General features: G+C 41.8%; 1 protein-coding gene across 3 annotated transcripts in view; it reads left to right on the top strand.

Moving 5' to 3' along the window:
• The window catches only part of NQO2 (N-ribosyldihydronicotinamide:quinone reductase 2), a 31,542-nt gene that overhangs the window by 7,357 nt on the left and 3,063 nt on the right, over positions 1 to 21,122 (top strand). The window contains exons 1-5 of one of the 3 annotated variants that reach the window (XM_053664083.1): positions 1,912 to 1,991; positions 3,350 to 3,414; positions 17,574 to 17,662; positions 18,522 to 18,652; positions 20,670 to 20,783. In XM_053664083.1, the coding sequence (XP_053520058.1) occupies positions 1,947 to 1,991; positions 3,350 to 3,414; positions 17,574 to 17,662; positions 18,522 to 18,652; positions 20,670 to 20,783 (444 nt within the window). In that variant the 5' untranslated portion in view covers positions 1,912 to 1,946. Of the gene's footprint in view, positions 1 to 147; positions 287 to 1,826; positions 1,992 to 3,349; positions 3,415 to 17,573; positions 17,663 to 18,521; positions 18,653 to 20,669; positions 20,784 to 21,122 lie in introns of those variants that run through there. The other 2 variants (XM_053664084.1, XM_053664085.1) reach the window with 2 other exon arrangements.

Here is a 21,122-nt window from a genome sequence, read left to right as displayed (position 1 = left end):
AGGGGTGGTTCCTTGCCTCTCTTGAAAATCCTTTTCTCTGATATGTTTGCATGTCCTCCACAAAGTGATGGTGAGCCTTAGAATGAGTACATCAGCCTCACCACCTTGTCTCCCCACCTCCCTCAAGTGTTTGTTTTTCTCTTCTAGATTGTTGAGGTCACTGAGGAGAGCAACTGCATCTGAAAGCCTGGGGCCAGGTACATGGAATCATTCTGTGCCCAGGATCAATAGCAAAACTACCTTCTGCCTGTCACAGAAAAAAATTCATCATCCTAGAATATGGCAGGTGACTATTAGCTATGGGAGAGTTAAACTTTTTTAAATTAAATTTTTAATTGAAAGTTGAATATGTGGTTTTAAAAAGCCATACAATACTGAAGTGTATAACACTCTTTTATAATGTGGATCACTAACTTGAATTACCTTATTTTGTATTTTCTTGTCTATTTAAATTCTACCAAATATAAGTTCCTCAGAAGTAAGGGCCATGTTGTCCAGTCTCTGGAGTGATCCCTGAGAATGGTAGATGCTCAATAAATAGTTGAATGAGTGAGGCCTGGGAGTAACCATGGTTAGAAATTCAGTATGACTCCCCATTTCACTTGAGTCCCTGCTCATGACAAGCACCCCATTCTGTGACATCTTTTTTTCTCTCAACAATATAACATGGAAATCCTTTCATTTCAGAAGATAAAAATCCACTCTAAATGTGATATTATACATTAGGATTTCTCCACCTCAGCACTAATGACATTTTGGGCCAGATAAGCCTGTGCTTCATGCATTGTCGGTTGTTTAGCAGCATCTGTGGGGCTCTACCTACCAAAAGCCAGTAGCTCCCCCCACCCCAAGTGGTGAAAACTGAACGAGTCTCCAAATATGGTGAAATATCTTCTGGGAGGCAACACTGCCTCTAATTGAGAATTATGGACATAGATGTTGCATTGTCTCCATTTTCCTATAAAGCCCCCAAGTAGAGTCCATTCATTTAAACATGACTATGAGAAGTTAAAATAAAAAATATTAATCATTAGTCTAACTCATGGAATTCCACCTTCATCCTCAGTTGAATGCCCTTAATTTGTGTGCTTTAGACTAACCTTTGTATTTTTTCCTTAAGGACCTAAACTGAAAATTTCAAATCAAAAGTTTAAACATTTTGACCTTAGCTATTACATGGGAAAATTTACACAAGTCACCAGAGCTGCCTCCCCCCAAAAAAATCAGTACATAATTCACATGAACAAGGGAAATACTACTTCAGAAGCTGTTGGTAATAATGACACACGAGCACCTAGAAGACTGGACTCTTTTTAGACTTCTTCTCATTATACAACCAAAAGCAGGGCTCCTCATGGGCCTGCCTTCCCTGTAGTACGACTAGGAGCCCAATTTTGATATCTTATTAAGGTGTGAAATTTCGATGGGGCTGAAGGAAGGGAAGCAGAACTGTGTCAGGAGCTGGTGCCTGCCAACGCAGGGTTAGCACAAAAGATTAGTTACAGTACTTTTTTATTTTGATGTTCAGGACTACGGCTGTAACTTCTCATAAAGGAGAAGTAAAATACATTGATTGGGCTTTTTAAAAACTTCTTTGCATGATTTTTGAGGAATTGTAATTTGACCCATTATATATCCGTATATCAGTAAACTCAAGTAACAGTCACCTATGATATTACTGGATTAAAAACTCACTAAAAAGGTTGATATTTCTTAGCTTCAGTTGCTTTAATACTCCTACATATTTCATTTTTATCTTAGTCCTTACTCAGTTTTGACAAAGAGGAATCGCTCTTTAAGAGAAATAATTTCTTCTCTGCATTTAGGTAAAAAAGTGCTCATTGTCTATGCGCACCAAGAACCTAGGTCTTTCAATGGATCCTTGAAGAAAGTGGCTGTGGACGAACTGCGTACACAGGGCTGCACTGTCACCGTTTCTGATCTCTATGCCATGGACTTTGAACCGAGAGCCACAAGGAAAGATGTCACTGGTAAGTCATGGGTCACAAGCTCTGTGCTTTTTAAAACTTCCTTCTTTGCGTGTGTACATTTTATATGGAAGTATAACTGATATAACATTAGTTTCTGGTTTACAGTGTAATGATTCAATATATGTATATATTGCAAAATGATGACCACAATAAGTCCAGTTGACACTCATCATCTCATAGTTATAAATTTTTTTTCCCTCATGATGAGAACTTTTAAGATTCACTCTCCTAGCTACTTTAAAATATACAGTACAGGCTTATTAATGTAGTCAACATGCTGTATATAACATTTTTGTGACTTAATCATTTTGTCACTGGAAATTTGTATCTTTTGACCCTGACACCTGTACTGCCTGCTCCCCAACCCCTGCCTCAGCCAACCACCAATCTGTTCTCTATACCTACAAATTCACTTACTTTTGTTTGATTTGGGGGCTTTTGTTTGTTCTTTTCTTGTTTTTTAAGTTCCATGTATAAGTGAGATGATACAATATTTATCGTTTTTAGTCTGACGTATTTCACTTAGCATAATACCCTCTAGGTCTATTCATGTTGTTGCAAATGGCAAGGGTTTTTTATTGCTTTTTTTATGCCTGAGTAACAATATTTCATTGTATATATACCACATTTTCTTTATCTATGCCTTAGCTGTTGTAAATAATGCTGTAGCAAATATGGGAATGCCTATATATTTTTAATTGGTATTTCTGTTTTTCTGAGATAAATACTCAGAAGTGAAATATTTGGGACACAATGTAGTTTTAGTTTTAATTTTATGAGGAACCTACATACAATTTTCCATAGTGTCTGCACCAGTCTGCATTCCCACCAATAGTGTACAAAGGTTCCCTTTTCTCCACAACCTCACCAACACTTGCTATTTCTTGTCTTTTTTTATAGTAGCCATTCTAACAGGTGTTAAGTGATATCTCATTGTGGTTTTGATTTGCATTTCCCTAATAGCTAGTGAAGTTGAGGGCCTTTTCATGCATCTGTTCGTTATTTGTATGTCTTCTTTGTAAAAAAGTCTATTCAAGTCCTCTGTCCATTTTTAAGTCAGATTATTTCTTTTCTTGCCTTCTGTTTTTTAAAATTATATTATTTGTTTTTAGAGAGGGCATGGGAAGGAGAAAGAGGGGAAACATCAATGTGTCTTGTCTCTTGTACACCCTCCACTGGGGCCCTGGCCCAAAACCAAGCATGTGCCCTAGACTGGGAATCGGACTGGCAACGCTGTGGTTTGCAGGCCAGAGCTCAATGCACTGAGCCACACTAGTCAAGGCATTTTCTCTTTTTTTAACTGAAATAAGTTTTGGATTAAAAAACAGTAATTGTTGCATATAACGTACAATTCTCAGGTCAAGAATTCCATGGTGCAAGTTTGTTTCCCATCCCTTGGACACTCAGTTTCGCTGCCTTTGAGGTAATGTCCCTTCATATAGAGTCTGTGCTTATACAGCAATTACAGGTATATTCTCCATTTTCTCTACACTTTGAAAATAATGGTAGTATACTATACATGTTATTTTGCATATTGCTTTCTTTTCTTTTACTTGTGCAAACTATTCCATTATATGAGGGAGCAAGGCCCTACTTTAGGGCCTGTCTCAAGTACTCCCTACTGAAGGGCACTTTAGACTGTTTTTCCTCTTTGTTTGTTATAACCAGTGCTGCACTGAATCATCATGTCTATATGTGTTTTCCCACATATGCTAGTGTATCTAGAAGTGAAATAGCTGGCATGAGGGAATGTGCATTTTTAATTTTCATAGGTAATATCGAATCGCTTTCCATAAAGATTGGACCAGCAATGTTTGCAACTGCTCATTTATCACTGTCACCACCAACAGTATTACCAACTTTTGATAATTGCCAATCTTACAAGTGAAAAGATGGTCTCCTGGTATAGTTCTAATTTGCACTTTTCTCATTATAAGTGAGCTTTACTATTGTGGGGGAGGAAGAAATTTTTTTTCTGCTTTTCTAGGTTCTTCTGGGTGGTCTATTTTTTAAAAATTTTTAAAACATTTTTTTATTGATTATGCCGTTACATTTGTTCTATTCTCCCCCTCCGTTCCCCTCTACCCTGCACATCTCTCCCCCACCATTCCTCCCCTTTAGTTCATGAACGTGTGCCTCAAGTTATTTAGATTCTGTATTTATCTACTGTCTATGCTATTTATTTTCCGTACCTTCTCCCTCCTTCTCCTTCTCCCACTCCCCTGTTGCTAATCCTCCATGTGATCTTCATCTCTATGGTTCACTCCTGATCTAGCTGTCCTCTTAATTTGCTTTTGTTTTAGGTGTGGTTGTTGATAACTGTGAGTTTGCTGTCCTTTCACTGTTCATCTTTTTTAACTTCTTTTTCTTAGGTAAGTCCCTTTAACATTTCAAATAATAAGGGCTTGGTGATGATGAAGTCCTTGAATTTGGTCTTATCTGAGAAGGATTTTATCTGTCCTTCCATTTTAAATGAAAACTTTGCTAGATAGATCAATCTTGGTTGTAGGTCTTTGGATTTCATGACTTGGAATACTTCTTTCCAGCCCCTTCTTGTCTGTAAGGTCTCTTTTGAGAAATCTGCTGATAGTCTGATGGGGACTCCTTTGTAGGTGACTGCCCCCTTATATCTTGCTGCTTCTAGGATTCTCTCCCTCATTTTAATCTTGGCTAATGTAACGATGATGTGCCTTGGTGTGTTCCTTCTTGGGTCCAACTTCTTTGGGACTCCCTGAGCTTCCTGGATTTCCTGGAAGTCTATTTCCTTTGCCAGAACGGAGAAGTTCTCTTTTATTATTTGTTGAAATAAGGTTTCCACTCGTGACTTTTCCTCTTCCCCTTCTGGTACCCCTGTAATTTGAATGTTGGAGTGTTTAAAGATGTCCTCGAGGTTCCTAAGCCTCTCCTCATTTTTTTGAATTCTTGTTTCTTCATTCTTTTCTGTTTGGTCATTTTTTCCTTTCTTCTCGTCTACTCCCTTGATTTGAGTCCCAGTCTCCTTTCCATTACTATTGGTTTCCTGTGCATTACCATTCATTTCAATTAGTTTAGCTTTCATATGTTTCTCTAATTTGTGTCTAAAATCAACCAGTGCTGTGAGGATCTTGATAACCAGTGTTTTGAACTCTGCATCTGAAAGTTTGGGTATTTCTTCATCACTTAGATTTATCAGCTCTGGGGCTCTGGGTTATTCTTGAGCCAATTTTGGTCTGTCCGCGCCTGTTGTGTATGAGGAGCAGAGCCTTAGTTGTTTACCAGCACAGTGGGGCCACCCAGGTCGCTGGTTTGTGACACTGTATGTGGGGGCGGGGTCAGAGAGGGAGCAATGGCAGTCCTCTCTGCTCGCTCAGTCTGTCCCACCACTCACCCAGGCCTGTTTACCCGAGCGGAAATGTGGGAGCCTGCCTCCCTGTGCCGTGCGGTCTCAATGCTCGCCTCTTCACAGGTTTATCTGCACACAAATGCTCGAATGACCGCAGACAGACAGCCACACCTCTTCCCTGTGTCTGCCCATAGCTAGCCCGCATTTGGGATCTGTGCCTTCGGCTGCTTGCACACTACCCGGGCAGGGATCTTTTTGGCCAACCCACTCCGCTGCTGTCTTCACCCCTCTTACCAGTTTAGCTGAGCATTTCGTTGTTTTCGGACTCCGTATTGTCGATTTTCTGTGAGGTTCGGTTGAGTTTATTGTTGTTAAAATTTTGTTGTTTTTAGATTTGGTTGTGCGCGGACACAAGGTGTTTCCATCTACGCCTCCATCTTGGCAGAAGTCTTTCTGGCTGGTCTAATGATCAAATAGACATAAGACACATCAATAAAAAAAGAAAATAACCAGCCCTGGCCAGATAGCTCAGGTGGGTAGAGCATCATCCTGATACCCCAAGGTTGTGGGCTTGATCCCCAGTCAGGACACATACAAGAAGCAATCAGTGAGTGCATAAATAAGTGGAACAACAAATCTCTGTTTCTCTCACTTTGTTTCCCTTGTCTCTCTCTCTCTCTCTCTAAATATCAATACATTTTTTAAAAACACAAAATAACCAAATTTAATCATATATGTATTAGAACCCAATGTACATGAGACAGTCAGAGACCCCACATACATGAGAGGTTCAGAGACAGAAAAGGAAAATGAGGTATATATGACATTCTAGGCTAAGAATGAGGTAAAGTAAGTGGGGCTTCACAGGGGAGGAAAGTCATTCAGAGGAAGATAAACAGAGCAGATGTTCAGTAGTTAGAAGTTAACCCTACCATGTAGGTGGATCATCAGAAGTTATTTTGGCCAATAACATTTATTATTGGCAAGGTCTCTAACTCAAAGTCTTTACAGAAGAGGAAAAGTTTCTTATGAGCCAGCAGGGTCTAAGCTGCCTTCAGCTCAAAATAATTCACGTGCCAGTGACACACTCCTTCCAGAGGCCTGTTCTGAAGCCCTTCAATCTCGCCTCTGAAACTTCCTGAGAAGTTTCACATTTCAGAAGTTGGGTTGACAGATTGTTCCAGATCTGATGACACCAGTCTCAGTCTTGAGGAAAGTTTAGTTTATTTAAACAGTTACATCTGATTTCAGGAGTTGGTGATGCAGGTGGTCCCCAAAGTTAGGCCTATGGTCTCAGCAATCGGGAATTTATTAAGAGACATCTCTGTAGAAACCAAAGAAAAACAATGGTTAATGACTGGAGCCGACTGTAATCCCAGTTTCTAAGTTCTGAAAGCAGCCAGTTGAGAAGATCCCTAGATATCTGGTTCAAAGTATTTTCCGATGGAGCGAAGTCAGGCAATGACAGTCTGACAGGTTCTCCTGCTTTTCAGTTTGAATACGTCTGGTGATCTCTCTGCAGCAGGCACAAAGATGGTCCACATATGAGCCGCTGTGGTAATTTCTCTGAAGTTTATGTCAGGTTGTTCCATTTTTACCTTGCTTGGCTTTATGAGAAGGGTAGTTTTAGTTCTCAGTGATTCTAAATCAAAGGACAGGAGAAAAATTGAATTATTAGTTTGGAGAGTTATACCCAGATATGCAAGGAAGCAAGAAGATTTCTAGATTCAGTAGCTTATGAGTAGAAACAAAACCTCAAAAGACAATGAATAACACTGAACTCTGATATCCACAAAGGTATATTACTGAAACATAATTTTTTTTCTAAAGTCACCATCATTTTTACCAAAAATATTCAAATTAGACTCATTCGTTTGCAATATAAGTCTGGTTTTAATACACTTGACCTGTTATTTTCATAGGTACAACATTAATGTAATTTAAAAGATATAAAGCTCTTTTAAATCTGTTTTGCTGGAATTTTTCATAAGGAATCTTCAGATTGAACTTTTAAAGCCCTCTTAAGGCTTTGAAAGCAAAGTTAAGGACTTGCCATCGTACTTTGCCAGCAATTCCTGTATGTTTGGGTGAATTCCTTTCTTCTTGAGGTCCCCAAAATATAGTGAGATTCCTGCATCTTCCAGGAAGTGACCTTCCTTACTCACCTGGAAATGTCTCCAGGGAACTTGTAAACAAGGTGCCAGGCCAGTATTTCTAAGGGTTTCATTGTGTTCTGTAAGTGAGTCTTAATTCCTTAAAGCTCTGGCCATTTCTGAGTCTGTGCATGTCTTCTCATATAAGACATTTCAGTCAAATCCTTCGTAATATAACCAGTTTATAATTGCTTATTATTGCAAGGAAAGATTCTTATTGAACTTGTCCAAGTGACAGTATTGCCATGAAAATAAGAATTCTCACTAGAGTGTCTGAATTCTGGAAAATTCAAGTAGTGAGAGAAGGATAATGCTTCAATTCTCCTAACAAAGTTGTTAACACATTGTTCTAAGCCACAGGTAATGTAAGAGAAAAATTATTTTATTAAATCTATTAAAAATATGAAAGGACCAGCAATATTTCAAACAAAATGTCACAAAAGTTGTAATCACTCTCACTAGTTCATTCAGTCCTTTGTAATTAAAACTTACTCTGCTTGAATTCTCTTTCCCATTCATTCTGTCAACCTTGCCTGATGATTGAGGGTGATGGAATCCGTGATAATTCCAAGAAGTTTGCAAGGCTTTCTGTCGAGGCTCATAGGACTTGCTCAGTGAAGTGGGTGCCTTGATCACTGGAGACTATGGAACGTGTACCACATAGGAAACACAAATGAACAGTTTCTGTGCCACTGTGAGGACATCAGCCTTGCAGCAGGGGAAGGCTTCAATTGATATGGATAACATACATACAACAACAAGAGCATATTGATAAGCAAAACTAAATGGCAGTTGAATAAATGTACTATGGTGGAGGAAGGAATGCAAAAGACACAAAAGGGTTTGCCAAGGAGCAGGAAGAACCAAGGGGCCATCTGGGATTTCCCATAGCCCCAACTATTTATTTAATCCATAGCCATTGTGAACCCATCTTAATTTCTCTGAGTCAGGAGCAGCCTCTTGCCATGTTACAAGGATATCAAGATGGCCAAAGTCTGGCAATGACAAGCCACTTTTGCAAAAGCAGAATAGACTTCATCTACATGTGCCCCAGTCTTTACAGATCTGCTGTGGCCATCACATGAAAGTCAGCTATGGCTTTTCAAATACAGAAGGGTAGTTCTTACCATTGAGTAGATTCAGTTTTCTTAAGTCATGAAAGACCTCATTAAGACAACGTAAAGCACAATGTTATTTTGATAAAACAGGGAATCTAGACTTCCAGCCAAGATGAAGGCGTAGGCGGAAACACTATGCCTCCCCCACAAGTAAGTTTAAAGACAACAAAGTTTTAGTAACAAAAACGCAGGGAAAACACAGAAAATTGAACTGGACGGAAGTCCAACAACAATGAACCATTCAACCAGACCGGTAAAAGGGGCGGAGTCAGTGGTGGAGCAGGGTGGGGCAGGAAAGATCTATCAGACCAATCCAGGAGCACAAGCAGTGGTTGGTGTATCCCAGGTGTGGGGTGGCAACTGGGTGCAAGGTGGCTGGCTGACCACAGTCACACATTCTCAGGCAGATAAACCAAGCGAAGGAACGAACAGTGAGACAAACCGCTCAGGCTAGGGCCCCAGTGACAGGAATTAGAGCCTGAAAGCACCAATTGAAAGACTTTAGGGGTCAAGGTGCCAGGAGAGGCTCCCAGGCTAACAGAGAGTTTGTGGGAGAGACCCACAGGGTCCTGGAAGGTACACAATTCCACACACCTGGGAACCCAGCACCAGAAGGGCCCATTTTGCTTCTGGGAAGTGGCAGAGGGGACAGAAATCTGAGAGAGCAGAACAAACACTATTGCCCCTATCTGACCCCACCCCCACATACAGTATCACAGCCCAGCGACCTGGGTTGTCCCACCCTGGTGAACACCTTGGGCTTTTCCCCTCATATGTAACAGGTGGGAACAGACCAAAATATTCTGGCTCAAAAACAGCTCAAAGCCCCCCGAGCCTCTAAGCGACCAAGAGATAGCCAGACTTTCAGATGTACAGTTCCAAACACTGGTTACCAGGATGCTCACAGAATTGGTTGATTTTAATCACAAATTAGAGGAACATATGAAGGCTAAACTAATAGAAATGAAGGGATACACACAGGAAACCAATAGTGATGGAAAGGAAAATGGGACTCAAGGGAGTGGACCAGAAGGAAGAAAGAAAAGACCAAACAGAAAAGAATGAAGAAACAAGAATTCAAAAAAAAATGAAGAGAGGCTTAGGAACCTCCAGGAAAATTTAAACGTTCCAACATCCGAATTATAGGGGTACCAGAAGGGGAAGAGGAAGAGCAACAAGTAGAAAACTTATTTGAACAAATAATAAAGAACTTTCCCAATCTGGCAAGGGCAGTAGACTTCCAGGAAGTCCAGGAAGCTTAGAGAGTCCCAAAAAGGTGGACTCAGATAGGAATACTACAAGGCATATCATAATTATATTAGCCAAAATAAAAAGGAGAGAATTTTAGAAGCAGCAAGAGATAAGGAGACAGTCACCTACAAAGGAGTTCCTATCAGACTGTCGCTGATTTCTCAAACGACACCTTACAGGCAAGAAGGGGCTGGAAAGAAGTATTCCAAGTCATGAAATCCAAAGACCTATATCCAAGATTGCTCTATCCAGCAAAGCTTTCATTTAGAATGGAAACACAGATAAAGCGCTTCTCAGATAAGGTTAAGTTCAAGGAGTTCATCATCATCAAGCCCTTATTATATGAAATGTTAAAGGGACTTATCTAAGAAAAAGAAGATAAAAGTATGAACAGTGAAAGGACAGCAAACTCACAGTTATTAACAACCACACCTAAAACAAAAGCAAACTAAAAGGACAACTAGATCAAGAGCAGAACCATAGAAATAAAGACCACATGGAGGGTTAGCAACAGGGGAGTGGGAGGAGGAGAAAGGGGGGAGAAGGTTCAGAGAATAAGTAGCATACACAGTAGGTAGAAAATAGGGGGAGGGCAAGAATAGTATGGGAAATGTAGAATCTAAAGAACTTGAGACACATGGACATAAACTAACGGGGGGAATGGTGGGGGAGGGTGTGTGCAGGGTAGAGGGGAATGAACGGTGGGAATAGGACAACTGTAATGGCATAATCAATAAAATATATTTAAAAAATAAATAAATAAAACAGAATCTTTGCTTTCTCAGCAGAAAAGTTTTCACAGTATCTTCAGGAGCAAACCAAGGGTCCACGATAATGTATCTTTCTAGCATATAGAACAATATTAAGTTTTAGTGTACTGTTGATATAAAGTTCACTTTTTAAAACCCTTAATGAATTTATTCAATCTTATTTACCTAAATCATATATAAAATTCCTTTCTCAAGATTTCTTTTTCATAAACCTACAACTTTCTGCGTCCATTTTAGTTCATCTCTTGCTCTCTTACCCATTCTGAAACAACCAGAATAAAGTTACTTTCATTTTTCTTAATTAAAACACATCTCTTACCTTTTCTAAAGCCAAAATGCTTCCTGATTTTCTTGTATACACAGTTGCTTTTCATATTAGTTTTTAGTAGTTTTGATTACATATTGGAATTTTCCTCCCTTTTTGCTCAGTTCCTCTACTCCCATCCTCCTTCCACTTAGGTGTCATCCTGCTTTCAATCTATGAGTCTGTCTCTGTTTTGCTTGTTAGTTCAGTTTGTTCATTCAGTTCCACATATGAGTGAAATCATACAGGATTTGTCCTTCTCTGACTGCCTTATTTCACGTTTTCCAGGTCCATCGTTTCTGGAATTCAAAACTACTATAAAGAAACCTTAATTTTCAGTGATAAGTAAGAAGTAAGCAATTGTGGATTATACCAGTATTGCTTAGATTGATAAATTTACAAATATATTTTGTAATTTCTAGAAATATTTGATTCTAATCATAGTATAGTCTTTCAGTATGGCACAAGACATGTTTACTAACAGATCAAAGTTTATTTTTTCATTTCTCTTTAATAACAAACCAAAGGTAGATAAATCTATGTTCACTAATTAATATTTTATTATTTTTTCTTATTTCGAAATGATGTGGATGTATACTGAATTTAACTAGGCTCATCATTTAGCTTAACTTGACTCTAAGTTTCAAGTTATCAAATGATTTAGGACACCGTCCTGACTGGTGAGACTCAGTGGCTTGAGGACCCACCTGTGAACCAAAGGGTCATTGATTCAATTTCTAGTCAGGGCACATGCCTGGGTTACAACAGGTCAGGTCCCCAGTTGGAGGCAATTGAGAGGCAACCACACATTGATGTTTCTCTCCCACTCTTTCTCCTTCCTTTCCCCTCTCTGTAAAAAATAAAAAATAAAAGATATTTAAAAAAAAGATTTAGGAAACCATTCTTAAGTACACATAAAATATAATTATTACTAAAGAGTTTGCCTAAAATAACCCTTTCTTCTGCTTATATTTATCTACTTCTTAACAATTATGTTTACGTTACTTATGATAATTTCCTTATACTGTTATTTTTCTTGCTGACAGATTTTGCAAGGAAGATAATATGAACTTATTTGACTAAAAAAGCCGGGTAGAACAAAACTATTATATGCCAATAATTTTAGTTACACGCCTATTTAAGCAGACCAAACTCAAACCAGCTTTAATATCAAATAATTTTTTCCAGATGACATGATCCTGAAAAGCACTTGGGTTACTTCCTACTATATTTTTGAAACTTTTCATTGTAAGAGCTTGTTTATTTAATCCAATTAGTAGATCTCTGTTTCAAATTCGTAATACCTTGGACACAGAAAATACTACACAACACTCGTGAACATACAGGTAGGCATAGACCTTCCAGCCTTTCTTTTTAGATTTTTGCCATGATAAGGATATGAGAATATATTGTAAAATCCACTGCTTATAAATTTTATCAGCTCATATGGATGAAGCTTTTTTGAGTTAGTATTTGTGGGGAAGCCAATTAAGATTTGTGTTTATAGTCCGGGCAGGAGTTTGTGCTTTCAAAAAAACCCCTCTTTTCCTGTTTTTTCTTGTTTTTAGTTTTAGGAATTGAGTATTATAAAGATAGATGGACTTGGAGCTGCTTCTAAAGCTGCATATCTTGTTTTGCAAAGGTTTGTAAGACAAGGATAGTAGCTCTCAATTCCCCCCCAGAGTTGGTTTGTAACCTAACTGACATCATAGGTTGATCTGCCTACCCACCCAACTACATCCCTAATTTGTTTCTTTACTTCTGATCATATTTTTTAATTTATTTTATTGATTATGCCATTACAGTTATTCTATTCCCCCCCTTCATTCCCCTCCACCCTACATCCCCATCCCCATTACCCCTCCTTTAATTTATGACCATGTGTCTCAAGTTCTTTAGATTCTATATTTCCCATACTATTCTTGCCCCCCCCATCTATTTTCTATCTACTGTCTATGCTACTTATTCTCTGTACCTTCTCCCCCCTTCTCCTCCTCCCACTCCCCTGTTGCTAACCCTCCTTGAGATCTTTATTTCTATGTTTCCGCTCCTGATCTAGCTGTCTTTTTAGTTTGCTTTTGTTTTAGGTGTGGTTGTTAATAACTGTGAGTTTGCTGTCCTTTGACTGTTCATGTTTTTTTAACTTCTTTTTCTTAGGTAAGTCCCTTTAACATTTCATGTAATAAGGGCTTGGTGATGATGAACTCCTTGAATTTGATCTTATCTGAGAAGCACTTTATCTGTCTTTCCATTCTAAATTAAAGTTTTGCTGGATAGAGCAATCTTGGTTGTAGGTCTTTAGGTTTCATGACTTGGAATACCTCTTTCCAGCCCCTTCTTGCCTCTAAGGTCTCTTTTGAGAAATCCGCGGACAGTCTGATGGGGACTCCTTTGTAGGTGACTGTCCCCTTAGCTCTTGCTGCTTCTAGGATTCTCTCCTTCATTTTAATTTTGGGTAATGTAACGATGATGTGCCTTGGTGTGTTTCTTCTTGGGTCCAACTTCTTTGGGACTCTCTGAGCTTCCTGGATTTCCTGGAAGTCTATTTCCTTTGCCAGATTGGGGAAATTCTCCTTTATTATTTGTTCAAATAAGTTTTCCAATGGTGGCTGTTCCTTTCCCCCTTCTGGTACCCCTATAATTCGGATGTTGGAGCGTTTAAAGATGTCCTGGAGGTTCCTAAGACTCTCCTCATTTTTTTGAATTCTTGCTTCTTGACTCTTTTCTGTTTGGCCATTATTTGCTTTCTTCTGGTCCACTCCATTGATTTGAGTCCCAGTTTCCTTTTCATTGCTATTGGTGTCCTGTGCAATTCCCTTCATTTCAATTAGTTTCGCTTTCATATGTTTGTCTAATTTGTGGCTATAATCAACCAGTTCTGTGAGGATCTTGATCACCAGTGTTTTAAACTGTGTGTCTGAGAGTTTTGCTATTTCTTCATCGCTTAGATTTATAGGCTCTGGGGCTTTGAGAGCTTCTTGAGTCATTTTTGGTCTGTTCGGGCCCTTTAAGTGTGAGGAGCAGAGCCTTGACTCCCTCATCAGGGTCGGGCCACTCAGAGTCGCTGGGTTATGACGCTGTATGTGGAGGTGGGGTCAGAGCGGGGAAATGGCAGCGCCCTCCGGTGCCGCCTGCCATGGGACCCGCTGGGTCCCGGTCCAATCGCCCACTCCCTCGCTTGTCTACCCGCGCACAAATGCGCCACCACAGTCAACCGGCAGCCCTGCTCCCTTTCTGTTCCCCGTGGTCGCTGTGTCTCTCACTAGGTCCAACCCAGCGCCTGGATTCCACGTGCCTGAGTCTGTCTGACCAAGTTTTCCTGTGTAACCCCCCTCTACCAGCTGCTGGTTTCGCCCCTTGCCGGTCAGGCTGAAGAATTTGTTGTTAACAGACTTCCGAAAAGTTCAATTTTCTGTATTTTGGCTGTGTTTTCTGTTGCTAATATTTAGTTGTCTCTAAACTTGGTTGTGTGAGAAGGCATGGCGTCTCCACCTATGCCTCCATCTTGGCGGAAGTCCTCTGATCATATTTTTTAAAGTGTGTTTTCAAGTTTCAGCTGGGACAATGAGTAAATATTTCTTACAGCATTAAATAATTTCATGGACTCAAAAGGATACAGAAGTTATTAGCTTCCAGAATCCTCTCTGACAGACAAAAGAAAGAACTGACAGCCAACATGTCCCAGGCAGGCAGAAAGCCAAGCCACGCCAGCAGTACCTATCTGTTCCTTAGAGAAAAGGATCAATAACAAATTGATCTGTTTTGGGGAAAGTCGGGACAATGCAAAATTTTATTTTCCTCTCTTACTGGGCTCAGGAGATAATCCATTTACAATATTTTTGACGATCCTCCCTGGGTTCATGAAATTCTTGGCTTCCAGTCAAGATGGCAGCATAGGTAAACATGCTACTTGCCTGCTTGCACAGCCACATCTAAATTGCAACTAAACTATAGAACACCATCATTTAGTACTGCCTAAAATCGAGCTGAATGGAAATCCCACAACTATGGAATTAAAGAAGAAACCACACCAAGACTTCTGGAGGAGCAGAGATGTGGAATGGGCTGGTTCCACATACACATGTAGTGAATAAGTATTGGGAAAAATATCTTGGCTGTTCAGGTCAAGGAGCGAGGAGGAGCGAGGGTCCCATATCCACACCAGGCACCCAAGCCCAAGATTCTAGTGCCAGGAAGATAAGTCCTCATAACTGGCTATAGAATTCAGCAGGGATTGAGGCTGAGGAAGACATGAGAGAGTCTTCCTTCTAAAGTCCCAGGAAGTTCCTCTTAAAGGGCCCATTCATGGATTTACTTGGACATACAGGGAAGAAATGAATGGTCAGGCATCCAGGCAAGAGCTGTGGGGGCAGCTTTCTCCTTTGCTGAGCCCTCACCTGCAGAGCCTGCAAGTGGGTGCCATATCTGAGACTCCTTCAACCTATTACTGTTTGCCTTGCTCTGGTAGTTTCCTGAGACCCCACCACAGACAACTTTTGGGCCCACCCAAGCTATTTCTAGTAACTCTCCCATATGAATTGCTTGTCTTGGTTCACACTAGATTTTCCTAAATTTTCTCAAACAACCAGCATCTGGCTTCAGCAAGCCCTGCACTTCTTTTTAAGTGGCCCAAGACTGGAACTAGCTGCATCTAGCCTTAGTTCACAGCTTGGCCTTGCCTGGGTACCTCTAAGCCCAACACAAGTGGCAGGCATCTGCAGGTTGCTTTGTAGTTCATGCTGGGTAACAACAGGCAGTACACAGATGAGGGCTGACCTTGGCCTGCACCTCCCAGGGTGCCCCAGAGGTGGTGCACCCAGTGGACAGTTTCAGACCATATCAAATACTGCCCAGCCACCTCCAGAAGTGACACACTCAAAGGGCAGACTCGCCAGGCACCAGAGCCCTGCTGAAGTAAATCCTGCTCTGTGGGGTGGGACCTAGCACAGCTGATCTTCCACACTGGTCCAAGGTCAGTGGTCAGTGGTCATAGCCAGTCCTTGCAGCTGATTAGCCTGAGTAGATCCCTCCCATTGATGTGCCAAGAGAAATCAAGATTCAACTATAGCAGGAGGATGTACACAGCTCACACAGGAGGTGAACCTCATGTTACCCAACTTTGGTGACAGAGACGACTGTGCCACTGATCCCTACAGGGCATCTACTATATTAGGCCTCTTTACCAAGCCTGTGAGACATAGAAGCTTTAACTAATACACAGAAACAAACACAGGGAGGCTACCAGAATGAGAAGACAAAGAAACATGGCCCAAATGGAAGAAGAGAATGAAACTCCAGACAAAGATTGAAACGAAATGGAGACAAGCAATCCACTAGTTGCAGAGTTCAAAACACTGGTTAGGAGGATGCTCAGTGAACTTAGTGAGAATCTCAACAGCAAAAAAAAGAACCAGTCAGAAGTGAAGGGTACACTAATTGAAATGAAGAATAATTTACAGGAAATCAACAGTAGAGTGAATGAAGCTGAGAATCAAATCAGCAAAAAGAAAAAAGAATCCAAAAGAATGAGGATAGTGTAAGGAGTCTCTGAGACAACTTCAAGTGTTCCAAAATTTGTGTCACGGGCATGCTGGAAGGAAAAAAGATCCAGAAATCGGAAACCTACTTGAAAAAATAATGAGAGAAAATGTCCCTAGCTTGGTGAAGGTAAAAGACATGTAAGTCCAGGAAGTGCAGAGAATTCCAAACAAGAAGAACCCAAAGGGGCCCATTCCCAAGACACAGGGAAATACATAATTTCCCTGTATATTCATGGCTTAGTAACTGAGCTAACCAGGGCCTGTCCATGTGGTGCCTTGATGTGTGACCCAACAAATAGCGTTGAGGGAAATAGGTTTCTGTTTACAGGATTCCAACCTTGTAGGGGTGGAGCTGAGAGCACTCCTGCTCGGAAGCCTGTTCTCCCACAAGACCCAGCACTTCTCTTGCTCCCCACCAGGCTATAATCCAAAAGCGTGCCCCAAAGTCCCCATATCCTTAGCTGTTCTTAAGCCAGCTGCACAAATGGGTCTCCATTCCTCTGGAAGATACACTCATGGATTCAGAATCGCCATCTTCCCACAGCAGCTCCCTCCCTTTCTGAACCTTTTGTAAGTATATGTGGGGATCTCTGATTCTCTCATGTTGTGGAGATTCCATGTGTATGTGTGTATTAAATTTGGTTGTTTCCTCTTGCTATTCTATCTCATGTCTGTTTGGTTATAAAACCACCCCCAACGTCTGCTATAGGTCCACATACTGTGCGTGGCCAATCCCTACCTAGTACCCTCCCTGTGAGAACACATCCTGTTGCCTATAGCAGTTAGCCTCTTAGGGTTTTTGTCAATACTGAACCTTATGGATAGCTTTTAGCATGTGTTTCTGGAATGAAAATGAAATAAAGGTATGTCAAAAAAGGAAGCAAAGAGCACTGAAATGTTTTGAAGTTTTGAATTTATCAAAGACCTGTAGGTCCAATTCCCCCTTTGGTTCTTCTCCAAGTGACCTGGAGTTTGCCTTCTCCTCCCCAGACCCCATACTCCACTCCACAGGTGTGCAGTGGTTCACACCTGTGCCTCCCTCCTCTCACCTTTGCTGCCACTTTAGGGGCCTGTGGCATTGAATTAGTCCCTAGCCTGTTAAATTTTAGTTTCCTCTTTGGTAGATTGGGAATTACACCTACCTCATCATCTGTGAAGATAGAGAAGGTAGTGTGTAGAGGACAGTACCTGATATGGAGGAGCTCAAAAAATGGTAACCTATTAATACTGATTAATGCCTCCCAATGAATCATTTAGTTGACAAGAGCCAATGAAATGTGTAGGTCAAGGCAACTTATCTTTCACTGTAGTTTCTGTAGGATAATAACTGTAAATTCTGGTCCGAAAAGCATCCTCCCACTCACTGCTACCACCTGACTTCACCCCTTGCCCCAGGCTTGCTCTTGAATCACTGCTACTAGAATAAGCTCTTCTAAACCCAAATCAGAGAATCTATATTTTCTCTCTTAAACCATATGGCTCCCCATGTACAGGAAAAGTTTAATCTGCCTAGCAAGGCTTACAGGAGCATAAGGCCCACCTCTGCACCCCCTTTCCACCCCAGCTCCTTAGATGTGCTCCTGAAGGCCCTTTTGGGGCTGGCCTGGTTGTCAGACACACTGCCCAGAAAGTCCTTCCCTTCCCTCTAGTGTTCCAGGCTGCCTGGTGAACTCCCACTCTATCTTCAAACCCCAGTTCACAAAGCTCATCCTCAGGGATGTGTTTGCTAAGCCATCGAAATAGAGCTGGTCGTTGCCTTTCTAAGTCACCACGGTATTTAAAACACACTCCAGAGTTAGACCCAATGCATTAGACTGAGCTAGCTGAGCAATCCTGTCTTGTATGTTAATCATTTTTAGTTATATATCTACTTCTATTGGACTTGAGTCGCTTGAAGGTGAGGGCAGTAGCTTCCTTTCTTTTTATTTCCGTAGCCTGACCACCTGGTTGGATCTCATGGAATGTCTGGCGACCTGCTTTGGGGAGTACAGGGTAAATGCCTCTAGTGGGATTGGCCTGGATGGGCCGTGGGCACTCCTCTGACACTGAAAACCTGGCCTTTTCCTTTGCAGGTGTTCTTTCTAATCCTGAGTTCTTCAGTTACGGGGTGGAAGCATATGAAGCCTACAAGAAGAGGTCTCTTACCAGTGACATACTTGATGAGCAGAGAAAGGTTCATGAAGCTGATCTAGTAATATTTCAGGTTAGATTCCCTCTAATCATTATAAATGAATTAGAGTCATTCTACATACAAACTCTTTCCAAATGTTTAATGTCATACTCCTAGAGGTGGCATTGGTGTTTTTAGCACATTTGCACACTCATTCATGTCTACTTGGATAAGAAGGTGCATGTACCCAATATCACTTATTCAAACTCCTGACCCCCAAGTACAAGGGAAGTATTTAGCTATAGTTCAGTGGTCCAAGAAATGCCTGAATCATGCATAGCATGTTTCCTCATTCCCCTCTGATCCCCACCCCCAGATAGGCAGGGGCTGCATGAAAAGCAGCTTTGTCTATACCAGGTCAAGTGCAGCCTCTGCCTTAAAAATCCTGATGGTTAAGAGGAAAATCTTTAGTTTCCTTCCTCTCACTGGTTACCTCACCCGCCCACAATCCCTGTGTTCATTCACAAATTGTTCTAGGGTCATATGATTCACTATGGAAAGAACTGGCCCAGGACACTGCTTCTAAGCAGTGTAACTCATCATGGCCACTCCATGCCACAGGCTTGCAGTCATGGATGTGTACCTTAGCCTGGCAGCAAAATAAACACATGCTTTTTGGGAGTCATTGGGTTGATGGAAATCAAAGTCAAACTTGAAAAAGAGGGAGGGGAATTTATTTTCATGGCCCTGGTCACCTGGGTGTCCTAGAACCAAGACCAGACTGTGGCAGGGCAGAGTGGGAACAGGGGCTTGGATACATCTGCTCTTTCTCTCCCGAGTCTCGTTTGCTTCTCTCTGCCTGCTGGTCTGTCCTCTCACTTCACACCAAGGACTGGAGTCTCTAGATCCAGAATCTCCCAGATGGAACTGACTGGTCCAGATGGTCTGTTTCCAACCCTGACTGACTGCTGGAAGTGGCCAGGAAAACAAGATCACCCTTTTCTGGCACCAGGACAATGGGGTATCTCAGCACTGGGCTCGGAACCACAGACAGCTCTCTAGCTCTTTTTCTGGTGTCCCTGGGATCAGCTGGCCACTCATGTAACTGGGTAGCTAAAGCAAGCCAAGGCCTGTTCTTTTAATAATATTTTTTTTAATCCCACCCCATGTCACATCTCATCTCCCACTCACCTCCACTCTTTCTGACACTTTGCCCAGAAGGTGTATGATGCTAGCTTATTTCTTTCATTCAGCACCACTGCCACTGTCAGCACAGCTCACTCCTCACTGAATCAGTCTGCTCTGGGTCCTCATCACAGTGCTGTGAGCTAGGAACTAGGAGTAGCTCTATTTGCAAACTAGGAGAGTGGGGCATAGAGTGCTTTCATAACTTGCCAGTATCACAAAGCAGTAGGTTGTGAAGCTTGGAGTTCAATGCCAAGTCCTGAGTTAGATTTATAGTGAAAGCACATGAAACGCAGGCTGTTCCTTTCCCCTTTAGTAACAGACTGTTGTCTGTGTCCATCTCTTTTCCTTGATGACAGTGCGGGATATGGTGTTAGGGCTTCCAAGGGAACTGAGAGAACTTCAGGGAGATCTTACTGCTGGTGTGTGGAAGCTGAGGGGAAGGGTTTAGTTTGTGTCAAAATTTGAAGCCTCCCAGAACCTAACTCAGTCTGACTCCCAGATGCCAGCTGTTCATCCCCAAGCGCACACAGGGGCAGACTCTTTCTCTACACCCTTCCTCTCATTCTCTCCTTTGCATCGGTCACAGAGACTGCTGCCACAGAGCAAGTGTCTAGCAGAGGTTCCCAGTGCCTTTCTGTCTGCTCAGGAACCAGCATTCAGGGGCTGTCAGTGAGGAATGCACAGTCCCCTGTGACAACCTCGTCAACTGCTCCCCGCCCCACTCCACCAAAACACATCCACACTGCATGCCTCCCAGTGAAAGGGGAGAAATATCCTCAATGGTGATGCCCTGTGTGGGTTACACTTCACTGCTCAGTCACCCTGGAAGAGGACAGCAGGGTTCCTTTTGAGTCACCAGAGAGACCAAACCTTGAAACCTGAGACAACCACAGCATCTGTTTGTCCTTGGTGTTGTCCCTAGTTCCCGCTGTACTGGTTCAGTGTGCCGGCCATCCTGAAGGGCTGGATGGACAGGGTGCTGTGCCAGGGGTTTGCCTTTGACCTCCCAGGATTCTATGATTCCGGTTTTCTCAAGGTATGTTCTCTGGGATACGGATCACTATAGACCAAGGGAGGGATGGGATGCATCTCACCACGTTATACTTCTAGTTTGCTTTTTCAAAAACAAGCACTGATTGAGCACCAGCTATGCGCAAAGAAAGCCCTGTGTGCTACCCATGGGTGAAAAGCACAATTGTTCCTGAAGTCTTGGAGATTTGTCTGTCAAGTAAGGGACACAGGTGCACGCACACCTCTCTGGTGCATGGCTAAGGACCTGGGCTGGTGTCAGGAGGGTGGACTGCCCTGGCTCTGAGAGGGCTGTCTGCTCTGCCCCTGGACTGAGTCTAGCCCTGGCCTCACCCAGTTCACATCT

The sequence above is a fragment of the Artibeus jamaicensis genome, unplaced genomic scaffold (genome assembly GCF_021234435.1).
Source record: "Artibeus jamaicensis isolate MK-2021 breed Jamaican fruit bat unplaced genomic scaffold, CSHL_Jam_final contig_335, whole genome shotgun sequence".
Lineage (NCBI taxonomy): Eukaryota > Metazoa > Chordata > Mammalia > Chiroptera > Phyllostomidae > Artibeus > Artibeus jamaicensis.
This window is presented reverse-complemented; position numbering and strand designations above follow the sequence as displayed.